This window comes from Hyperoodon ampullatus (assembly GCF_949752795.1).
Source record: "Hyperoodon ampullatus genome assembly, chromosome: 3".
NCBI lineage: Eukaryota > Metazoa > Chordata > Mammalia > Artiodactyla > Ziphiidae > Hyperoodon > Hyperoodon ampullatus.
In genome coordinates, this window is record NC_136916.1 from 80,617,829 (window position 1) to 80,642,638 (window position 24,810).

Here is a 24,810-nt window from a genome sequence, read left to right on the forward strand (position 1 = left end):
GCCTCTTACCCATTTCTAGTGGGATATACCTTTAAAAACAAACAAAAAAATACTATTTTAAAAAACCTTAACCTGTTTTTGTTCTTCATCTTGCTAGTGGTAATCCTGGCACCATTATTTTAAGACTGTGTGTGTAGTGTGAATTAGGCTGGTGCACTTGAGAAGTCGAATGTTTGGCATGGGTACAAATTCATTAAGGTCAAATAAAATTTCTGTAATACTATTTAACTGAACAAAACTCATGATGTATTTTTAACTTTAAAAAGAAACAAGTTTCCTAACTCTGTCCACTTTAAAGACCAGTGAATAATATCCGCTGCAGTTGCAAAGAGCACCCCCAGTGACGTTTGTGACCTCCAAATACCATTTTCCAATGAAACAGTATGTGAAGCTTTTTGGCTGACTCTAGTTCTGGGGCAGGAAATGAACGAGATGAATCTGAGCATTTTATCATTCCAGAAAGCAAAGAAGCTATCAACTACAACTTGGATTTTGTCAAAAGAACTTCAACAAGCTCCCACTGGCTAAAACTGGGACCATTAGACCATGAGTATAGATAATAACTGCAACAGAATAAAACACAAATATGTTTACTGATGAATCAATAATCATACAAAAATATTCATAATCATACCAATAAGCCTCATTGGTCAAACCTTGGAAGGAAGATAGATAATCCATTTTTTCTTTTGAAAACGTCAAAAATTCAACATGGATGAACCTTGAACATATTATGTTGAGTGAGATAAGCCAGACAGAGATAGAAAAGGTAACGTATGATATCATGTATATGTGGAATCTAAAAAAGCCAAACTTGTAACAACAGAAAGTAAAATAGTGGTTACCAGGGGGTGGGGAGTGGGGGATAGGACAGATGTTGTTTAAGGGTACAAACCTGGAATGGGTAGTAAATAATCCCTAGAGATCTAATGCACAGTATAGTGTATACAGACAACAACAATGTATTATAATCATCAACCTTGCTAAGAGACTAGATTTAACAATCCCAACCACTAAAAAGAAAGGATCATATGTAATGTGATAGAGGTGCTAATTATCACTACAATGGCCATCAGATTAAAATATATAAATGCATCAGATTAACATGCTACACACCTTAAACTATACAACATTATATGTCAAATGTACAGTCAGCCATCCGCATCCACAGGTTCCACATCTGCAAATACAGAGAGCCAACTATATTTTGCCATTTTATGTAAGGAACTTAAGGATCCATAGACTTTGGTATCCGAGCAGGGGGCAGGGGAGGTCCCTGGAACCAAACCCCTGTAGTTACCAAGGGACAACTGTATTTCAATTTAAAAAAACAGTAAATAAATGAAAATTTTTAAATTCAAAAATCAGAAAGAACCATGCATTTATTCTGTCTTTCCTATATGAACTGTTCCTCATTGATGTGGGGAAGTTTCTTTTTACAGAAGTATTCCAGCTAATAAACAAAGGAGTAATAAAAGTTGAATATTACCACTTTGTAATCCCTAATCAATTAATGATCTAGGCAATGCTCATCAACATTTGCTAATATCACAAGAAGACAACCTCCTATAACAGATTGCATTCTGTGAAATACTCACACTGAATCTGGGTCTAACCAACCTTCTACTCTTATCTGTGAATGTAAAGGAAACAATGTGTTCTCAGGAAAATATTAAATGATGTCACGGAGCTGGAATCAGAAAATCCAGGCTGTGAAAAAAATCTGTTGAACACAGACTCAGTTTATTCACTCAAAAATTTACAAGGACGGAGGGGAAAATGACTTAAAATAAACTTAAGAGATATGTCAACCAATCATAATGTATGGAGCTTACTTAGATCCCAATGTAAACAAGCAAAGTGTGTGTGTGTGTGTGTGTGTGTGTGTGTGTGTGTGTGTGTGTGTAGGACAACCAGGAAAACGTAAACACTCACTGTACATTATAAAAATAGTAAGGAATTACTGGGGTTTTTTTTTTAGGCATAATAAAAATAGTATTGAAATTATGCTTAACTTTTTTTTAATTGAGGTACAGACATATAACGTCATATTCGTTTCAGATGCATAAAACATGATAATGAGGTGTTTGTATACATTGCAGAATGATCACCACAATGTCTAGTTACCATCCATCACCATAAATAGCTACAACTTTTTTTCCCTTGTGATGAGGACTTTTATGATCTACTCTCTTGAAAATTTCAAAAAAAAATGCAATTCAGAATTATTAATTTTTGTTACCAAGCTGTACATTTCATCCCCGTGACATATATGTCATAGCTTAACTCTGTAACCTTTTGACTCCCTTCACCCATTTCTCTCACCATCCTCAATCCCTGCCTCTGGCAACCACCAATCTGTTCCATGAGCTTGGGGGGTTTTGGGGTTTTTTTACTTAACTCTTAAGAGTCCTTATCTTTTAGAGATATATAGAAACACTTATGATTTGGACCTGGAATATGTTTCGTATGACCTAGGGGTGGAAATGGGGATGCAAAAGAAGATATAGATGAACTAAGACTGTCCAGGAGTCAGTAAATATAAAAGCTGGATTATGGATACACACCATTCTATTTTTGTATGTATGTGAGATTTCCCATAATAAAAAGATTTTTAAAAATCAAGGCAGTGTTAGGCAAAAAAGTCAGATAGTAATTTTTGAAAATTAAATTCTTGTTTTTATTCAGTTGTATTAATTAAGAACAAGCAGGACAGCAAGATCCTTTTTGACCCACCTCCTAGAGAAATGGAAATAAAAACAAAAATAAACAAAGGGACCTAATGAAACTTAAAAGCTTTTGCACAGCAAAGGAAACCATAAACAAGACCAAAAGACAACCCTCAGAAAGGGAGAAAATATTTGCAAATGAAGCAACTGACAAAGGATTAATCTCCAAAATTTACAAGCAGCTCATGTACCTCAATAACAAAAAAACAAACAACCCAATCCAAAAATGGGCAGAAGACCTAAATACACATTTCTCCAAAGAAGATATACAGACTGCCAACAAACACATGAAAGAATGCTCAACATCATTAATCATTAGAGAAATGCAAATCAAAACTACCATGAGATATCATCTCACACCAGTCAGAATGGCCATCATCAAAAAATCTAGAAACAATAAATGCTGGAGAGGGTGTGGAGAAAAGGGAACACTCTTACACTGCTGGTGGGAATGTGAATTGGTACAGCCACTATGGAGAACGGTATGGAGGTTCCTTAAAAAACTACAAATAGAACTACCATATGACCCAGCAATCCCACTACTGGGCATATACCCTGAGAAAACCATAATTCAAGAAGAGTCATGTACCAAAATATTCACTGCAGCTCTATTTACAATAGCCAGGAGATGGAAACAACCTAAGTGTCCATCATCGGATGAATGGATAAAGAAGAAGTGGCACATACACACAATGGAATATTACTCAGCCATAAAAAGAAACGAAATTGAGCTATTTGTAATGAGGTAGATGGACCTAGAGTCTGTCATACAGAGTGAAGTAAGTCAGAAAGAGAAAGACAAATACCGTATGCTAACACATATATATGGAATTTAAGAAAAAAAAATGTCATGAAGAACCTAGGGGTAAGACAGGAATAAAGACACAGACCTACTAGAGAATGGACTTGAGGATATGGGGAGGGGGAAGGGTAAGCTGTGACAAAGTGAGAGAGTGGCATGGACATATATACACTACCAAACGTAAGGTAGATAGCTAGTGGGAAGCAGCCGCATAGCACAGGAAGATCAGCTCGGTGCTTTGTGACGACCTAGAGGGGTGGGATAGGGAGGGTGGGAGGGAGGGAGACGCAAGAGGGAAGAGATATGGGAACCTATGTATATGTATAACTGATTCACTTTGTTATAAAGCAGAAACTAACAGACCATTGTAAAGCAATTATACTCCAATAAAGATGTTAAAAAAAAAAAAAAAAGAACAAGCAGGAAGTAAATTGATACAGCCACTACGGAGAACAGTATGGAGTTTCCTTAAAAAACTAAAAATAGAACTACCATACGACCCAGCAATACCACTACTGGGCATATACCCTGAGAAAACCATAATTCAAAAAGAGTCATGTACCACAATGTTCATTGCAGCTCTATTTACAATAGCCAGGACATGGAAGCAACCTAAGTGTCCATCGACAGAGGAATTGATAAAAAAGATGTGGCACATATATATAATCGAATATTATTTAGCCATAAAAAGAAATGAAACTGAGTTATTTGTAGTGAGGTGGATGGACCTAGAGACTGTCATACAGAGTGAAGTAAGTCAGAAAGAGAAAAACAAATACCGTATGCTAACACATATATATGGAATCTAAAAAGAAAGCGGGGGGGGGGGGGGGGGCGTCTGAAGAACCTAGGAGCAGGACAGGACTAAAGACGCAGACATAGAGAATGGACTTGAGGACACGGGAAGGGGGAAGGGTAAGCTGGGACGAAGTGAGAGAGTGGCATGGACATATATACACTACCAAATGTAAAATAGATAGCTAGTGGGAAGCAGCCGCATAACACAGGGCAATCAGCTCAGTGCTTTGTGTCCACCTAGAGGGGTGGGATAGGGAGGGTGGAAAGGAGACGCAAGAGGGAGGGGATATGGGGATATATGTATACATACAGCTGATTCACTTTGTTATACAGCAGCAACTAACACAACATTATAAAGCAATTATACTCCAGTAACGATGTTTAAAAAAAAAAAAAAGCAAGGAATATCATTAGGAAGATTACCAGACCTCTAACTTTAAAAGACTGTAATTTTCATGGCAATACAATTATTTCCAATCATTCCAGATCCAACTTTAAATCATCAAAACTGAAAGCCCATGACAAGTACCTTATATACCACCCTCTGTCTCAAACCCACCATTTTACCTTTAACATATTATAACCTAAACCAAGTCCATAACCTGCCCATGCCACTTGGAGTGCTAGAAGAAAAGAGTCTTCAACCTTTGGTACAGAGGTGAGTGCTTTTCCTTCTGAACTTCCATACTACCCTACATATGCCTCAGTTATAAACAACACTTTGTATTATTTGTCTCTAGGCTATCTTCTCGACTAAACAACAGGCTTCTGGCAGGAACACATTCCATTTACCTTCATATTTCCAGTATCTAGCAGAATGCCTGGCATGTTGCAGAACTTGAAGCAAATGACTGAATGAATGGCAGAGAAGAAATATATGAATGAATAAAACATGCCTGTTTATTAGTAGAGGGATAAGCCTAAGAACATATATTTCAGACCACTTAGATAATGAAAAGTACTGTGCAAATTCTCACCTAAAAAAGGAAGAACAGTAAATCTTCCTCTTTCTGACCATAAATAAATTGCTACTTAAATCTGTCTTGAGGCTTCACTGGAAAAGGCAGTTTATTTGTCAGTTATATATCTCATGGCTTCCTGGTACTGATCTTTTTGGCTCTTTTTAAAATTAATTTATTTATTTATTATTATTTATTTTTGGCTGCATTGGGTCTTTGTTGCTGCACACAGGTTTTCTCTAGTTGCGGCGAGCGGGGGCTACTCATCGTTGCAGTGTGCGGGCTTCTCATTTCAGTGGCTTCTCTTGCTGCAGAGCACAGGCTCTAGGCGTGCGGGCTTCAGCAGTTGTGGCACGTGGGCTGAGTAGTTGTGGCTTGCCGGCTCTAGAGCACAGGCTTAGTAGTTGTGATGCACGGGCTTAGTTGCTCCGTGGCACGTGGGATCTTCCCGGACCAGGGCTTGAACCCATGTTCCCTGCATTGGCAGGCAGATTTTTAACCACTGCGCCATCAGGGGAGCCCCCGGTACTGATCTTCTTTAAAAATATATAATTTATTTATTTTATTTATTTATTTTTGGCTGCGCTGGGTCTTCATTGCTGCACTTGGTCTTTCTCTCGTTGCGGCGAGTGGGGGCTACTCCTCACTGTGGTGCATGGGTTCCTCATTGCGGTGGCTTCTCTTGTGGAGCACGGGCTCTAGGGCGCACAGGCTTCAGTAGTTGTGGCTCGCAGGCTTAGTTGTTTCACAGCATGTGGGATCTTCCCGGACAAGGGATCGAACCCATGTCCTCTGCATTGGCAGGCGGATTCTTAACCACTGTACCACCAGGGAAGTACCCCTGGTACTGATCTTAATCCCACTCAGGCTTAACCCAGCCAATAACTTACTTGTAATACTGTTTCTGAAGGGCTGACATCTCCACCCTGAGAATCTGTTCCACTTTGGCAGGAAGGGATTTCTCCACATCTTTTTTCACTCTCCGGAGAAGGAAAGGCTCTAGCACCTTATGAAGACTCTGATAGCCATTCTCTCTCCCTTTCCCATGGTCTTCCTCAAAATCTTCCCAGAACTCAAACCTAGAGATGACACAGTATAGTGTTACTTAATTACAAAGAAGAAAAAAAGCATTTTTCCAACTAAAATTTCTTTTTTAAGGAACCAAATAGGAAAAAAAAATCTGTTAAAAAAAATGAGTCTTCCCTATAAGGAAAAATAAATTTTATCAGTCACTAGCTCTTGAATACAAGAGAGGGGAAAACAAAAAGGCAAGGGAAAACCAACTGAATCAATTCCATCAGTCTACACTAGATAACAGCAGGTTTCCAATTCTGAGACTGGATCTAGAGTTCACAAAATATTTCAGTATATCATGCAAGTAGTATGTAAGTAACATAATAAGTTACTGTGATAAAATGTTAGGCAGAAAAATTAATCATAAGGTATCTTTTAATAAGCTGCAATTTACTGGGAAAACAAAATTCAGAGGTCAAAGAATAATTAGTGGTGATATTACAGCTATCACTAGTCAGAGGTAAAAGTTATACAGTTTCCATCAGTAATCCTCACTGCTCATAGATTAAAAAGTTAATGGATTATAATGACAGTAAACAAGTGACAGCCCCCAGACAAGAAGAGCAATATAAGTGATACAAAATTAATACTAATAGAACTTGGGGACACAAAATTTATTAATGAATTTTAAAATGTTATCACCTGTAATAATTTTGCCTGAACTCTACAGATAAAAGTTTCTCCTGTTTAAATCTTAATTTAACCATCTTTGGTTCACTAAAGGATTTGTGGCAGAAATCCAGTATGGGACATCAAATTTCTTTCAAAAATAATAATTGAAAGAAATTTATTTCATGAGGCTTAGGAAAATATGCTCTGACTTGCTACTAGAAAGCCAGCAAAGTACTTGGAAGAAGTTGCTTAGTTTTGTGTGCAGACTGAAGCTCAGTGGGTGAGGCGCTGCCCCATGGTCTGCTTTCTGACATCAGGAGGCCCAGCTCTGCTGAGGCCAGTGAAGTCCCAGAATAATAAACTCAGTGACTCGACATTATCAAGAGCTATGTAATACGCTCTCTGATAAGACAGAAAGTCAAAGAGAGCAAATGTTAGCACTGTCACCGGGCAAAAGGATGTCAACAGAGTCTGCTGCCATTGTCATTTCTGAACTCATGAATGGCCAAGCATTTCATCAGGCACTAGGAGCATCAGTATCAGCCCTAGTGACAGCTGGAAATGCCTGAAACAACCATGTTTGGAGAAGCAGACAAAACGATCTTTTGGGGTAGAGATCTAAAAACATAATTAATGCTTCTAGCTCAACAAAACTAAAGTAAACTGTATTTTGCCACGCTGCTATGAAGGTACTCTAAGAACATAAAATAAAATGAGTTAAAACTGATAAGAGGATTAAAAGGAACAATGTAAACTAAGCTATCTCAATACCATCTCACACACAAAATGTATGAGGCAACTGGAAATGAGGGACCATCACTATATATCAGGCCATTTTCTGAAGAACTGAGAGATAATTTCAAAAGAATGTTTTAATTTATGTAACACATATTATAATTAATTAAAACTTTACTAGTCTAAAAACTTAAATAATAAACTTTTTTTTTACAAGACTTACTTCCCCTACTGTCTTAGGGAACAAATATTTTCACCCACCTAGTGTACTCTTACTACGTTAAAGGAGTTAATATGAGATACTATTTCTTTATATACACATTGAATTGTTTATGAACTACCTGTGGCTGCTTTCTGTCTATACAGCAGATGAGTAGCTGTGACAGAGACCATAATGCCTACAAGCTGAAAATGTTTACTACCAGGTCCTTTAAGAAAAAGTTTGCTGTTCCCTGCAATAGACAACCGTCAATTTATAATACCACATATATAAAAGGTATATGGTCATTGTGGTGAACTTATAATGATATAATGATACCACACCACAGCCTAGAGAGTCATTATTTTGGTTATTTCCCTGTTAATCAACTTCTGTATTTAACATGTCTCTCACCAAAGTAGAAACAATTTTGATTATTTAAATTTTCCATATCTTGGGATTTTAGAAAAACAGAAGCTCACTCTACTGAGGAATAACAAAAAAAAAAAATTAAATCAAAGCAGTGAGAATGGTATACTAGAAGTCATGAGATAAATATGTGAAAGGAAAAGTGCAAAAAAATTCACAGACTGGCCTAGACAGCAGAAGCAAAAGTAAAAAAAAGATTTCAACACTAAGAGGTAAGATCTCTGAAAATACTCTATCAAACTGAGTTATTTTGTAGGGTGGGCATGAAGTACATATTTGCACACGATTATCTTTATAAGCTGAACTCTGATGTAGTCATAGCTCTATCTTTAATGCCAAGCTCCATGCTGTGCAAAATACTAGATACAAAACAAAGTGGCTCACTGATATAAACCTATAATAAGGGTACTAATAACATACAGTAAGGGTAGGCTCCTGGCCAGAGCCGCCATGCAGGAAATGTGCTCGGACTGACTCTGCACAAAGGAAACAGCATTTTAGTTGGTTAAAAAGATGACTAACTTTTGGATGTTGAGAACAATGGCCTATCACAGTTGAGGAGGGGAGAGTCCAGAAGTTACCTGAGCAAACCTAATTCTCTTCTGTACAATAACAATTCTTCAGTGGATCATTTCCTTAAAAAGAACAAGTGGTTGTATAGAGCCATAATGAACCTCAGGAACTACTGCTAAGGGTGGGGAAAATACTTCAAAGGATTTGTCACCCACACAGTAAGCTCAGGCAGACATAAAGGAAAATCTCCACTCCTTAACTAATGGGTTTCCTTCTTATACACGCATCTTTGTGAAAAATAATTTTTTTTTAAATGTTTGAAAACAATAATGTTTTAAAAACAAAGTTTGCAAAGAGAAAAGGCTCTCTTACACACACACACAGCACATCTCTAACTCCAATCCATCCTTCAATAAGTAATCCAACTGGCCATATGGAAAACTTTGGCAGACACTATCTGAATGATCATCTCTAATGGAAAAAGTAATTCAAAGTTCCTCTCTTTCCAAAACGTAGCCCATGCTGGGTGGAATGCCACAGGTGCTTAACAGCAACAAAAAATGAATTATGGCCATTTAGGAGCCAAAATCCCTACCATCCACTTCAGTAGCCAAGTACAGAAGGGCAAATCTTAGCTAATCATTCGTTGGAGGAAACTAGGCATCACATTTCTTTTTCTAAATATCAAGCACATATGTTCCCACAGTGCCTCAAGATCCCTACTATGTAGAATGCTTTTACTTCATCTCAATGGTGCTATGAAGGATGTACTATTTCTCTTAGAATTTGAAGTTTAAAGGACATTGGCCTCGGTCACAGAAGGCCAGAAACTGAACTCAGTCCACCCACTTATTAACCGTGTGATATGAGACACATTTTCATCATCTCTCTACGACAGCATATTCTTATTACAATCTGAGGCTAAACATAGAGAGTGTATCAAAAATTAGATATAAGAAAACAATATAAAAACTATAAAGTAATATACATGAAAATTCTCTTATCCATTTCAGAAAACAAAGATTAATAACTAATAATTGATACCCTCACTGTCTCTAAACTTTTATACATTATCTGTTTTACAGCACATATAACCTTTGAAAAGCACACTTTATAAAAACATGGGCTTCTGCTAATACATGATATGGACAGGGTATTCATTACAGAATGGACACAATGTTCAAAAAGAAAAGGGGGCAACTGCCTCCCTCCTCAGAAAGGTGACTACTATTGACTTACAGAGTTCTATGGAAGGAACAGAGGATCCAGGTGAGCAGGAAACAGGACAGGCAAAAGATTAGCAGTGAGACGGGGTGGGGAGGGTGGAGGATGACAGAATGAGCAATGTGGGGAGACCTGAGGAACCTGCTCACGTAGTGCTTCTCAACTGGTGGTAATTTTGCCCCTCTGGGGCACACTTGGCAATGCTACAAGACATTTTTGGTTGTCACAACTGAGTCATTCCTGGCATGTAGTGGGTAGTGGACAAGGATGCTGTTAAACATCATACAATGCAAAGGAGAGCCCCCACTGTAAAAAAGAATTATCCAGCCCAAAATGTCAATAGTGCTAAGGTTGAGAAAACCCTGTTCTAAGGGAAGGCATAGGAAGCAGGGGTGCAGAGGGGCCTCCTCTCTCAGAAGCATACTATAGTGAGGATACCTGCAAAAAAGGAAACAGTCTAGGCCTGTTCTACTAACAGCTATAGTGAGCGTATGCAAAATCAGAGTGGTCAAGTTTCTCTATCCATCTTCTGAAGAGTCTTAAACTACTCTTCAAAAATAAAGGTGAGGTCTTCCCTGGTGGCGCAGTGGTTGAGAGTCTGCCTGCCAATGCAGGGGACACGGGTTCGTGCCCCGGTCCGGGAAGATCCCACATGCCACGGAGCGGCTAGGCCCGTGAGCCGTGGCCGCCGAGCCTGTGCGTCCGGAGCCTGTGCTCCGCAACGGGAGAGGCCACAACAGTGAGAGGCCCGCGTACCGCAATAAAATAAAAAATTTTTAAAAATAAAGGTGAAGGGACTTCCCTGGTGGTATAGTGGTTAAGAATCCGCCTTCCAAGGCAGGGGACATGAGTTCGATCCCTGGTCCAGGAAGATCCCACGTGCCTCAGAGCAACTAAGCCCATGTGCCACAACTACTGAGCCTGCACTCTAGAGCCTGCAAGCCACAACTACTAAAGCTCAGATGCCCTAGAGCCCATGCTCCGCAACAAGAGAAGCCACTGCAATGAGAAGCCTGTGCACCGCAACAAAGAGTAGCCCCCACTCGCCCCAACTAGAGAAAGCCCGCACACAGCAACGAAGACCCAATGCAGCCAAAAAAAAGAAAAAAGAAAAAAAGAAGGTGAAAAAAGAACAGCCACAGACAAATGAAGACAGAATTTGTGGTTAGAAGGCCTCCCTTACAAGAAGTACTAAAGCGAGCCCTTAAGGCTAAAAAGTAAGTGACACCAGATGGCAACTTGAATCCACAGGAAGAAATGAAGATCACTGGAAATGATAACATAAAATGGGTAAACATAAAAGATTGTATAAATATATTTTTCCCTTTTCTTAATTTCCTTAAAACAGAAGCCTGAATAAAGCAATAATTATATCACTGTATTCTTAGGTTTACAACACAAGGAAGGAGGTGAAAATGGAACTACGATGCAGAAAAGTTGCTATATTTTACCAAAATTAAATCAGTATGAATTTTAAGAAAATTGTGATAAGATGTATATACTAAAAACCTTAGAGCAAGCACTACAAAATAAAACTTAAAAAAATCAATTAACAGAAGAATCCAAATGGCAAACTAAAAACTACTTGTTGAAACAAAAGAAGGCAGTAAAAAAGAAACAAACAAAAAAGAAATATGACATACAGAGGGAAAAAGCAAAATAGCAGATATAAATCCAACCATATCAATAATTACATTACATGTGAATGAACTAAATACTCCAACCAAAAGGCAGGGATTGTCTAACTAGAGAAAAAAGGAAGATCCAGCTATATGCTGTCTACAAGAGACACATTTTAGACCCAAATAAACAGGTTCAAAGTAAAACAATGGAAAATAGTATTCCATGCAAACAGATACCAGAAGAGAGCTGAGGAGCTATAAGAAAATCAAAATAGACCTAAGGAACAAGAAATATTACTAAAGATAAAGAGGGACATTTTATAATGATAAAAGGTCAATAAATCAGGAATATGTAACAAATACAAATGTGCACATACCTAACAACAGAACCCCCAAACTGACAGAACTGAAAGAAGTAGGTCATTCAACAACTGTAGTTAAATATTAAAATACTTCACTCTCAATTACTGATAGAACAACTAGACATGAAGTCAGCAAAGATACAGAAGGAAGACTATTAACCAAGTTGACTTAATGGACACTTATAGAATTCTACCCAACAAAAGCAGAATAAACATTATTCTTTTCAAGTACACATGGAATATATTCTCCAAGATGGAAAACACAGTAGACCATATAACAAGTAACAATTCATTTAAAGCGTGTTCTCTAAGATAAAAGTAAACTACAGATCATTTGGGAAATAATTAAATATTTGGAAATTAAATAACACACTTCTCAAAAAAAAAAACCGCCATGCATGAAAGAAAAAAATCAAGAGATATTCAAAAATAGGTGAAACTGAATGAAAACAAAAACACAAGATATCAACATTTATGGGATGCAGCTAAAGCAGGACATAGGGGGAACCTATACCTTTAAGTACCTATATTGGGAAAAGGAAGAAAGAGACTTAAATCAATAATCTAAGCTTCCATCTTAAGAAAACAGAAAATAAGAAAATTAAATGAAAAACAAAGGAAGGCAATAATAAAAATGAGAGTAGAAATAAATGAAATTCTAAAATAGAGAAAAAAACAAAATAACATCCAAAGCTGGTGTCTTTGAAAACATCCCCAAAATTGTTAAAAGCTTTACCTAAAAAGACCAAGAGACGAGACACAAAATTGCCATAATCAAAGAATTATTTAGATCAGTACTGATCCTTCAAAAATTAAAAGGATTATGAGGAAATACTACAGCTTTATGCCAACAAATTAGACAACTTAGATGAAATAAACAAATTGTCAGAAAGACACAAATTAACAAAACTGTCAAGATGCAATAGAAAACCTGAATGGACCTATAACTAGAAACAGAAATAGTCATTAAAAATTTTCCCACAAACAGAAGCTAAAGCTCACAAGGCAACACTAGTGAATCCTATCAAATATTTTAAAAAGAAGTAACATAGGGCTTCCCTGGTGGCGCAGTGGTTGAGAGTCCGCCTGCCCATGCAGGGGACACGGGTTCGTGCCCCGGTCCGGGAAGATCCCACATGTCACAGAGCGACTGGATCCGTGAGCCATGGCCGCTGAGCCTGCGCATCTGGAGCCTGTGCTCCACAACAGGAGAGGCCACAACAGTGAGAGGCCCGTGTGCCGCAAAAAAAAAAAAAAAAAAAAAGTAACATAAATCTGAAACATTCTGACCAACTCAGATTTATCCCAGGATTAAAAGGTTGGCTAAAAAGGAACTAATGTTACATACCATACTGGTAGAATAAAGAGCAAAAACCACATGGTCACCTCAAAGATAAAGAAGAACAGCATATGACAAAATCCAACACTCAATCCATCACTCACTAGGAATTACAAGAAAACTTCCTCAACCTTATAAAGGGTGCGTAACAAAAATTCTGTAACATCCTACTCCCACCAATTCTACTCAACGTGGAGGTTCTAGCCAGTACAATAAGGCAAAAGATAAAAGGCATCCACCTGCATTGGAGAAATGAAGTATTACAGCCTTTACTTAGAGAAGATGTGAGTCTAATATAAAGCACTTCAATACAGACTATTTAAAAAAAAAATTAAAAACCTCTTCAACTCAGAAGGCAAACAATCCAATTGAAAAATAGGTAAAAGATTTGAACAGATATTTCACCAAAGATATACAAATGGCTAATGAACACAGGAAAAGATGTGCAACATTATTAGTCATTATACAAATGCAAGTCAGAACACAATGAGATACCACTACACATCCACCAGAAGAGCTAGAATCCAAAAGATTGACAATACACCAAGTACTGGTGATGATACAGACAAACTAGAAAATTCAAAACATTTCTGCTGAGAATATAAGATGGTAGTCTCTTTGGAAAACAGCCGGTAGTTTAAGTTAAATATACACTTTCTGAACAATCTGGCAATTTCACTCCTATAGATCTAGTCATACGTCCACACAAAGACAAAATAATCCAAAACTGAAGCAATCCAAACATCCATCAACTGGTGACTGGATGTGCATACAATGGACTATCACTCCATAATAAGAAAATAACTCCTAATAAACTCTATAACATGGGAGAATCTCAAAATTATTATGCTAAATAAAAGCAGCCAAAAGCAAAAGACTACTTATTAGGATTTAATTTAGATGAAATTTCTAGAAATTTCATCTCTAGAGATGAAAGGTGATTCGTGATTGCCTACAGCTAGAAGATGAGGCAGAAATTAACTACAGACGAGAGGGAACTTTTTTCAGTGAGGAAAATATTCTAAAAGTAGCTAATGGTGATGGTTGCACAATTCTATAAATTTACTAAAAAATATTAATTTGTATATTTGCAATGGTACATTTTATGGTATGTAAATTATATCCCAATAGGCTGCTTAAAAAAAAAGGTAACAACACATCGGGAAAGGGACCATTTCTCTATTGTTCCTTAGGCCATCCAAAATGCCTCGTTCAGTTTATGGCATACAGTAGGCACTCAGTCTTTTCTAAATTTAAAAAAAAAAACTGTGGAGCATTTACCTGTCAATTTGACAACTCTCAATTTAACTGTTTACTGCATGCCAGGTACCATTCTAGGCAATGTGGACCACGGATGAATAAAGTAAATAAGATCTCTGCTACTTCTGAATGCATAATTTAATTAATGACATGGTATGAATGAGGAAATAAATGAAAAAGAGAGAGGTGCCATATAGAAAATAAAACAGGGTATGGATGATAAGCATGTCTGATAAGGAACTTGAGGTTCAGTGGTCTGAGGAGACCTCTAAAAGGAGGTGGTCATATAAGCTGAGGCAAAGATGTTAATAAGTGACTGGCCATATGAAGATAAGGAGGAGAAAAAACATTCCAGGCAGAAAGAATAGCAATGCTTGGCATGTTAAAGGAACAGAAAGATGGCCAGGATGGCTGGAGCACAATTAGTAATGGAGAAAGTGGTATGAGATGGGTCAGACTAAGTAGGGTATTCCAAATCAGGGTAAAGAATTTAGATTTCATTTTAAGTATCACTGAACACCAATGGATAATTTTAAGTTTTATGAAACGTGCATACCATCTTTCCCACAAAAATCTTTTCAGTAAAGACATTCCACAATTCTTTACTAAGTTAGATTTTAATAAGACCTAAACCCAGTGCTATTGTTATCAAAAGGTTAAGATATTTTTTAATACTTGTCAGATTGTGTACCTTGTATACTTTTTTCAATTATATTGATCACCTTATAACAATAGGGAGAAGGTCTGATGTTTCCTATTTATCAATTATTTCCCCCAAAGCATTAAATGATTCAAATGTTTGGTAGACAGTATGCTTTCTTTCTTAACGGACTGATTTCTGAGCTTTCTATCATTTGTTATGAAACATTTTACTACTTTTGTTGCTGCTTCAATGCTTTGCTTTCCCCAAACCACGCCATCTGTTTTCCCTAAGGTTTACTAAAAAAGTTAAAGAGCATTGGCATTTCAGACATTCTAGCATCTTTTGAAACACATAGGAAGGAGCTTACTTCTCCGGCATAATAAAGTGCAGCAAGGACCAGAGCTCTTTGAGGGAATTCTGAAGAGGGGTCCCCGTAATCAGGAGCCTATGGTTGGACTTGAAATCAATCAGAGTTTTATACAATAAAGAGTCATCATTCTTCAACCGATGGGCTTCGTCCACTCCCAGAAAGGCCCAGTTAATACTGCCCAGCACAGTCTAAAGTAAAAACAAAACAGAACGAGCCACCAGGTCAGAAGGGAACCCAAAAGTACTTTCAAGTGTTAATTATCTCTGTACAAATACCATCACAAAGGTATACAAAGAAACATTTATTCTTCACTGACTTAAAGTATATCAGGACTCTTCTGTTTATTCTGTTAGTTAACAGATTGGTGTCTACTCAAAGGAGCAGGTCATCCTCTAAAAGCTATAGGGGGGGGTCTTTTATGCCAGGTTTTGCTGCATGCCTCAAAGTGAAAACAAAAAAACTGGTATGCTGGGCAAAAACAACACAAAAACAAAAAATACATGATTTTGCAGTCTCTCCTTAATCAAGATTCTTCTCTGCCTATTCTCCACCCCAACCTTGAAGCATGGAAACACCAAGAGCCACCAAACTGAACTTGTTTATGCTTATTATCACCAGTGGGATCACCTGGCACATACATATTTCTTAGTAACTGTGGGAAGGAGATAATTTAAAAAGCTTCATTTTTCTGTCCTCCTCCTCAGAGACCCTTACACAACATCTGTTCTGGAGAAATGCTTAATAATAAGATGGGAAGTACCTGAGAGGGCACTCAAGACCAGCTTCCAATGACTGACTAGAATCTCCAGTAAGTTACTGGTCTCAATACCCTTTCACCTATTTAATTCAATTGGCTTAGGTGACCCAAGGTCCCCTTCAACTGTAAGGTTCTGTTTATTTTTTAATAACCTTAATATTCTTCATGGATTTGTTTGTTCATTTGTTTGCTTTTTTAAAATAAGAAAAGAAAAGTAACATGGCAAGGGGGAGGCAAAGACCCCATCATTTGGACAAGTCACACTCCAAAATTTAGCCTTATGGTTACCAATTACACACCTTATCTTTTAAGAGGATCTCATATGTTGTTATAAGTGCATTGAACTTCAGCCTTTTGGTCTGACAGTGAATCCATTCATATTCTCGTATCTATAAGAGAAAACGATTATTAAGGTATAATTTCTACCTTTACCTTTCTATATCACCAACAAGTCTTATGACAGATGCAATAAATATACCAAATAAAAAATAAATCTGATTAGAATTTAATGAATACCTTATACATTCTAAACTGACCTAAGCAACCAAAGTATAGAGCAATATGAGTTAGAATTAAAAGATCTATCGTGGAGCAGCAAAAACTTTATTGCCAGAATTCAAATAAATTGTCATCTCCCTCTGCCCCCCTCCACCCCCGATGTATTTGACCACAAAAATGCATTTCATCAGCAATTAAACCCTGGTAACTTGAACTCATCTAGGGATCTCCCAGAATGAGAACTTTCTTAAGGAAATACAATATGATCATTCTTTGGGTAGGGCATACTTTTATTAGTAAATAAAACAAATTCCAACCTCTGGCTTGATCAGAAATTTCATTAATCATACAGCAGAAAGATGTGGCCCCCAAGAAAAAGGAAAAGGAGGCTTACAGGATGAAAATACAATTTAATATGAATGAAAATAACGTCAACACAAAGGAACACAAAACTAACACATTCGTACTGAAGTATAATATAATGTATTTAACTGGACACCCAGTAAGCACAATGGCCCATGACAGAGCTCCTACAGTTTGGCTGTCAAGTTAAGAACTGGAGGACAAGTCAAGGAGAGCTGCAGGGACTCACCACAAAGTGGGAAGAAGAACAAAGAAAAGGAGTACTGGAAAGAAAAGAAAATGTCCCTGATTCCACAGTTTTTTAAGAGTTCACTTTCTTTGTCTTCACCTTTCAATGCAGTAGTGCTTGAAGCAATTCTGCACAATCTAGAACTTTTTCCTTTTTTAATGGTTAACGAATGGATTAACAAACTTAAGAACTACTATAGACTTAGAAACTCAAAATTAGAGCAATGAAGTCTGCCAGAGTTTAGGTTAGAAAATTTTAATGAAAATATTGAATAAAAATGAATTTGCATTAGCATGGTAATATATGGTTGTAACATCTCTCTCAAAGGTTGAGGACTCCTGATGGCTTGCACTTATTATAAGCAATCCCCTAGAAACAGTTTATTCCAACATACACACAGTGGTGAAAAAGCAAAGGTCTGGGACCAGACGTGTCTTTGTCCCAATCCCAGCTCTGCCACATTCCAGCTGGCCTGGGGACAATTGTTAAACTCTCTGAGTCAATTTCTTCATCAGTAGATTGGAAAGAACATCATCTACTTTGAAGACTATCATAAGGATTATAGATAATATATATAAAGCACCCAGCACAGGGCCTGGCACACAGTAAATACCTTTAAAAAAGTTGTTATCAAGAAAAGATTTGCCAGACAAAGACAAACTTAAGCCCATGTGTTCTAAGTTCCTGATGCTCAAGTTCACTTTGATATCAGACAGATAATTCTCATTTCTGCAGCTCTAAAATGGCTCACTGTCCTTTTATTCCTTTCTTGTAAGTTATGCCACCTCACTATTTTAAAAGGTTAGGAAACAAACTCTAAGAACTCAATTATTTTCAGTAATGTCTCTCTGCTCAAATAGCAAAAATAATATTAACATTCCACAAGGCATTAACTCTATCTTATAATCCTTTATAAATAAAGTGGTCTTGAAAGTACAGGGGAAAGAAAGAAGAAAAACTTAATACTGCAATCCAACTAAGAGAGATTCCCATTCATGTACTGCTATTGCTGTTCTTTACAAAATAAGCATATGTTTTTAAGACTATCTGAATTGTATTTTTGGGATACATCCATCTCCCAATATCAGGAGCATAGCACCGTGTCAGAATCACCATTTTACTAAAGACTATAATGGCTTTAGGTCAATTTCCAAAAATACATTTATAACACAGATTCTATCCCAATTCTTTTTGTTTACACACCGTATTTCTGCTCATCAGGTCACCTATGTAAACCACTACGTTAATCTCTGGTGCCCAGATTTCAAACTCTCTCTGCCATGAGGTGAGGGTGGATAAAGGGACGACTATAAGAAAGGGGCCATACAGCTGGTGTTGGTGGAACAGGTAGGAGAGGAATGATATGGTCTGGATGGTCTTTCCTAGGCCCATTTCATCAGCAAGGATTACACTGTTACTTCTGCAAAAAGAAAAAGATAAAAACAAAAATATCATTAGTTCACAAAAAAACAGTATGTGCACAAACAGCAAAGGCATCAATGCCTCACAATGTCACCAAGCAAGACATGGGTTGTGAGACTAATGTCTTTCCTCTCCTCTGCAATTAACCCTCCTACATAAGACAGTTGAGTAACAAGTAATCTAAGTATAATCAAGGTTTGGATTACTACAAGAGCCTATTCAGACTATATGTTCTTTATCTTGCATTTTGGTCTTTTACATCTATCCCCTGTAACAGAGAAGGCAGGTTTTGTTATATTGGTGTATGCAAGCACATGACCTTGGGTTCCATCAGTACAGAAAGCAAGGGCAGATGGGCTATCCCCACTGCTGATGAACCCTACAGGCTGACAGTCATGTGCCTTTGTTCAAAGTGCCCACCCATTCCACTGCAGGTCACTGGGTTGTTTAATGCTACATACACTATTCCCTAGACCTAAATGCTGCAGGTACACAGAGTTTGTTTTAAATACACTACTCTACAGCAGAGGTAGGCTGCAGATCAGATCTCTGAATCCCACCCCAGACCTACTGAATCAGAGTTATCTGGGGAAGGGCTCAAGAATCTGTATCGTTTAACAAGTACTTCTGGATATTGCGCTATGGGTATATGGCTTGGACCACACTTTGAGAAACAAGGCTCTAGGAGACAGGCAGAGGGCAGGATTTCAACAGGATCCTAATAGAAAAGGATTGTAAAGATACTAAGAAAAAACCTTTAAGTAAATTAAGTTAATGTAAACTGAAAGAAATAGCCAGAGTTAGGAAAGTATGTTCCAGAAATAGAAAAGAGCCCATTTGGCAGGAAACCAGGACTGCGTGTATGCCATAAGTTTGAAAATATTAAAAGGTTCTTGAAAATCAGGCCATGGGAGGTTTACACATATACAATACATGCTTAATCAGTGGACCGCAGAGAACTAAAACCAATATTCAAGTTAAAGACAACTTAATCAATTAGAAAAACAAGACATTTAATTCACCAAGAAGAGATTCCTTTGAGTAATTTTCCTCATATTTCTCTCACCTTTTCACACCACTGGGGAGGAAACAGTTAATTTTCTCCAACATTTCCTCTCCCTAGCAAACTGCCACTGTCCATTTATACACATGAAAGGAAGTTTGGATTGATTTGCCTGCTTTTCTGGAACTAGACCAAAACAGCATGTTACTTAACTCAAGGTTCCCATGACCAGGGCCTAGTAGCTGCCTAGGCCCTTTTCAGCTGATTCTGAATTAGTTTAAAGTAATGCTAGCTCAGGACTCTACATGGTGTGACTTTGGACAAGGGCTCCTAAGAGCCCTCAACTACAAAACAAGAGGGTTAGTTACACAACTCCTTAAGGCTCCACCTAACTTATAACCGTCCTTTAGGAAGATCAGGTCTCACTATTCTCTGAAACAAAAATAATTTTCAAGGAATTTAGAACATCAGACTTCCATTCTCAGTCACAGAAATTGAATCTCATCAAGATCTCTGATTCTCATATTGAACGTTAAATATTACATAAATTTTTACAAGACAGAGTAGTACATGGTTCAATTGGGAAAGTCATTGTAAATGCACCTCTGTAACTTAAAAACCATCTTTTCGGCATTGAGAAAAGAAGCTGGCATGTTTTTGTCTTCAGGCTGTAGTCTAATTCTGAAATAAGAATTCTTGCTTTGCCATAAAACATTGAAGAAATTAAGAGTTTACATGTGAGGGAAGGAATCTGGAGACATACATTAAAGGTACTTCTCACACTGTATGTTCCATGAAGACAGGGAACTCCTGTCTTGTCTTGGTTCACTATTAAATTCTCAAGGGACTTGAGAATTTGTCTTGAGAACTTGGGACTTCCCTGGTGGTCCAGTGGTAAAGAATCCGCCTTACAATGCAGGGGACGTGGGTTCGATCCCTGGTCAGGGAACTAAGATCCCACATGCCTTGGAGCAACCCGCGCGCCACAACTACTGAGCTCCCACACCTCAACTAGAGCCCACGTGCTGCAAACTATAGAGCCCGTGTGGTCTGGAACCCGTGCACCACAACCACAGAGCCCACACGCCACAACTAGAGAGAAGCCTGCGCACCACAACGAAGAGCCCGCACACTGCAACGAAAGATCCCACATGCCTCAACAGAGACCCCACGTGCCGCAACTAAGCCCCAACCAAAAATTAATAAATAATAAATAAAATCTTAAAAAAAAATTCTCCAGGCCTACCTAGGTCCCTAATACATATTAATTAGGGACTACTTGAATTTGCAATTGAATTTGGTGAATAAAAGTTATGAGTACAGCCTCAAAGTACCTTTAAACCTCGTTGTCTCATCTCTTTTTTTCTTTTTTCCAAGACTATGGTGATCTTGTTACAAAAAAGTAAAGGATAATTTCACAAGTCCAACTGTCAGAGAACTTCCTCTACAAGGGATGGCCTGTACAGCAATCGGGGGGGTGGGGTTAACATCACTCTACAGCACCACTATGTAAAATTAAAGGTTTCCCTGGCTCAGAAAGACAACTGAATGGAGAAAAGACATTTCCTCCTTTCTTCTAAGAATAACTCCTTCCCCACTAAAGATATGGGCCAATTACCTTGCTATATATACTCATAAATAACATAGTAAGACATAGGTCTCTGGCTATGAGAAATTAACCCCCAAATAACTAAATAACAAAGTACTTTTTACTTCAGACTAAGCTGCTAATTATACATACATAAAAACTCCCAGAAGTGGCTCCTCTCAATCATATATTTTTTTATTTCTATAATGTACAAGAAAAGGAAGTAATTCTTTATACCTAACAGTTTTAAAAAGCCAGAAACAGTAGAGAAAACATCAAACGTATTTTTCTACCTACTTGCACCAAGAATGAGCAAGCCAGTTGAGACCTTCTAGCTGATAATCTCGGAGCTCCAGATTCTCTCCTCCTAAATATGCCGGCTGTTTCTTTAAAGCCACAAATCGTGGTCTCTGCTTCAGGGCCTGAAATGCAAAATTTAAAAGCCCAGGTTTGAAGAAAACCTTCCTCCTGTTCCTATGTTAAAATGCTAGCCATGATTTCTGTGCTCTACACCAAAGCATAAGGATTTAAATTTCACATCTGAATCACCAACCACACCCAACCCATCACGAGCTCTTGCATTGTGGTCTGCGTTCCCAAAGCCAGATTGCATCCCGAAATATTTTTTAGTTATTGCTCCTTTCCTGAAGTAAGTTTGTGAACATCATTAAATAGCACTTACTTTACATCATCTCTACAGTACAGCAGTTGAGTCTCCTATTTTCATCTTGGCATTAGCTTACTCTAAACAATGACTCTGGAAAAGTCTGTATATGCTAAATGCAGCGGAACTTTTACCATAACAGCATTTGTAAATTCTGAATTGCAGCCCACCTACTTTGAACCCCCAACTGTGTGAGTTTGGTTTCTGAAGGAAAGGATGCTGCTCTCACCTCCAGAGGTGTGAAGAATTGGCAGTCGAGTGAAGCCATGTCTCTGTGGTGTGCACAAAATGTGGATTCTGTGGCCAAATCAGTTTGGGAAACAATGGATTAAAAACTTATAAAAAATTTCACGGCTCATGACTTTTCAAAGCCTAACATTCTTGTGTATGCTGTGAACTTACAGGAGAAACTCATTCAGGAATACTTCCCAAAGTTATTTGGCCACAATAGTGTTTTTTTCAGGGAGCATTTCTCTGAAGATTAGCACTCTCTGGAATAGTGCCCCATTATGAGAAGTGTCGTCCTAATAATGTATTTGATAAGGTAATTATTGTTAGTTGCAGCTCTCCTTTGTGAGCAGCTGGCAGTAAATGGAATCAGACGCCTCTGGCTGTCCACTTCTGCCACGTCTGCCCCACAGTGTTTCTCCCATCCGACCCCCCAGCTGCTGCCACTTCCCCCCGTCCTCACACTAATTCTCCCTCCATGGGCTTCTACGACACCTTCCTGGTGGGACCTTCTGGCTTTATAACAACTGCTTACTCTGGTCTCCAACACATGGCCGTTAGATGAAACTTTCTAAACGAAATACTATTTCCTGCCTGCTGCTCTACTCAGGAGGGTAGGCTTATGAATACCTACAGAATAAAATCCAAATACCCTCCAAGGTATTCAAGACATACACACTGTGACTCGCCAATATCACCTACCTCTCTTCCTACCCTGAGGTCCAGTGGTCCTTCTACTGACTATAAAAACATCTTTCTCTTAATATCTTTCACGGGAGGCCAATAACATGGGCCCCCTTCTGTCTGTCTAACCAGCTCCAATCAATTCTTCAAGGACAGGGCACTTCAAGCACCACAATTTCCTCATTTTAAAACCCCTTCAATGATCCCTGTGGCTCAGTGACTCCTACTTCTGCAATAGTCTTTATCACACTCATTGACCTTCAGTTACACACTGCTTTTCACAGATAGAGGCTTGGTGCCATGAATTTGAATGTCAACCTCTTGGAGAAAGAGGCCATGTCTTACATAAACATTTATTACTGAGGACCCAAGCATACCAATTTACACAGGGAATGAATTCCAACGAAAGAAAAGGAACTATACAACCAATCCAGCAAATAAAAGAGCCTATATATTTGGTTTATAACCTAGAATTCAGACACTCCTCTTTCCTGTCATTTCTCTTTAAAGTGCTTTAATTCTTCCCAGTATTCTCTGCAATATCTCTATATTAGATATATCTAATTGTGTAAATAAGAAGATTAAAGAAGTCAGCAAAGCCATTATACAACTCATCCTCTCCTTTTGTTTTAATTATTTTCCTTTGATGTCAAGGTTAAGTCATTTTCTTTCACTTCAAAATAGGAATTATCCCTTACTTTTGTAGTGTTTTCCCTTCCCAACATCTATCTATGTGGCCAACCCTTTGTAGCAATACACCTTTCCCCTGAAAATTCAAAAGCCAGCAGTCAGCACACCTTGCATTCTCTTGTCGGGATGGTTTTTGAGTTGTTCCGACTATGGAAGCTGTCGATGCAGCTCTGGAATTTCTTTCCAATCAAGGCTTCATCTTCCCAGCTGCACTCTGAATAGGGCAGTCCCATCCATTTGCATAGATATTCAGGTTCGTTGGAAGGTGCCGGCTTCCGACTGTGAGCTATTTCACATATAAAAATGTACAGATCAGCAACTGTCAATTAAAGGAGAGGAGTGACATTCTGTTTTATGTATGACCAAGGAAACACCATGTGGCAAAGCTGTAAATATTCTGCAAAACATGAACTGCTCTTAAATGCTAAACAGCATTTATAAACAAGTTGTCTTGCTTACCTGGAAAATCTGTTTGACCCAGTGTAGATTTGCTCGTCTTCACAGCTAAATAAATGGAAAGCTGGGTAAGTTATCACCATAACCAAGAAAACGGTGACATTTTAGGTCCTTTGAATAAGAGTACAAATATACTCTACTACCTCATATCTTTAAAAAAAGAAAAGAAAAAGCAGCCTATCTAGCACTTACCCCATCTCTCTGTTCCCCCTTTACAACAAGGCTCCCCGGGGGAGCTTTCTTCATACTGTCCCCTCACTCTCCCCTGAAGCCACCCCATCATGCCTGTAGCCCCACCACCTCATGGGTCCATCTCCCCAGGGCCAGGCCTGCTGCCAAGCTGAAGGATCAAGTCCCAGTCCTCTTTGACTGGCAGCGCCTCCTCCTGCCCGAGCCGCGTGAATCACCTGGCTCCCAGCACACCTCCCTCTCCAGGCTCTCCCCCTATCTCACTGGCTGTCCTTTCTCACTCTCCTCTGCTGGTTTCTCTTCCTGACTTCCAAAAGCTAGAATGCCCTCCGACTTCTACTATCACCACGTACACATTCTTGATTATCT

At 38.3% G+C, this 24,810-nt stretch overlaps 1 protein-coding gene across 1 annotated transcript in view; it reads right to left on the minus strand.

The window, feature by feature from the left end:
• Positions 1-24,810, minus strand: part of CHD2 (chromodomain helicase DNA binding protein 2) — a 118,333-nt gene that overhangs the window by 55,844 nt on the left and 37,679 nt on the right. Inside the window, exons 10-16 of the mRNA XM_079700161.1 lie at positions 24,256-24,300; positions 23,904-24,082; positions 21,828-21,952; positions 18,721-18,937; positions 16,727-16,816; positions 15,668-15,858; positions 6,179-6,367 (exon numbers count right to left, since the gene is read on the minus strand). Coding sequence (XP_079556287.1) covers positions 6,179-6,367; positions 15,668-15,858; positions 16,727-16,816; positions 18,721-18,937; positions 21,828-21,952; positions 23,904-24,082; positions 24,256-24,300 — 1,036 coding nt within the window. The remainder of the gene's footprint in view (positions 1-6,178; positions 6,368-15,667; positions 15,859-16,726; positions 16,817-18,720; positions 18,938-21,827; positions 21,953-23,903; positions 24,083-24,255; positions 24,301-24,810) is intronic.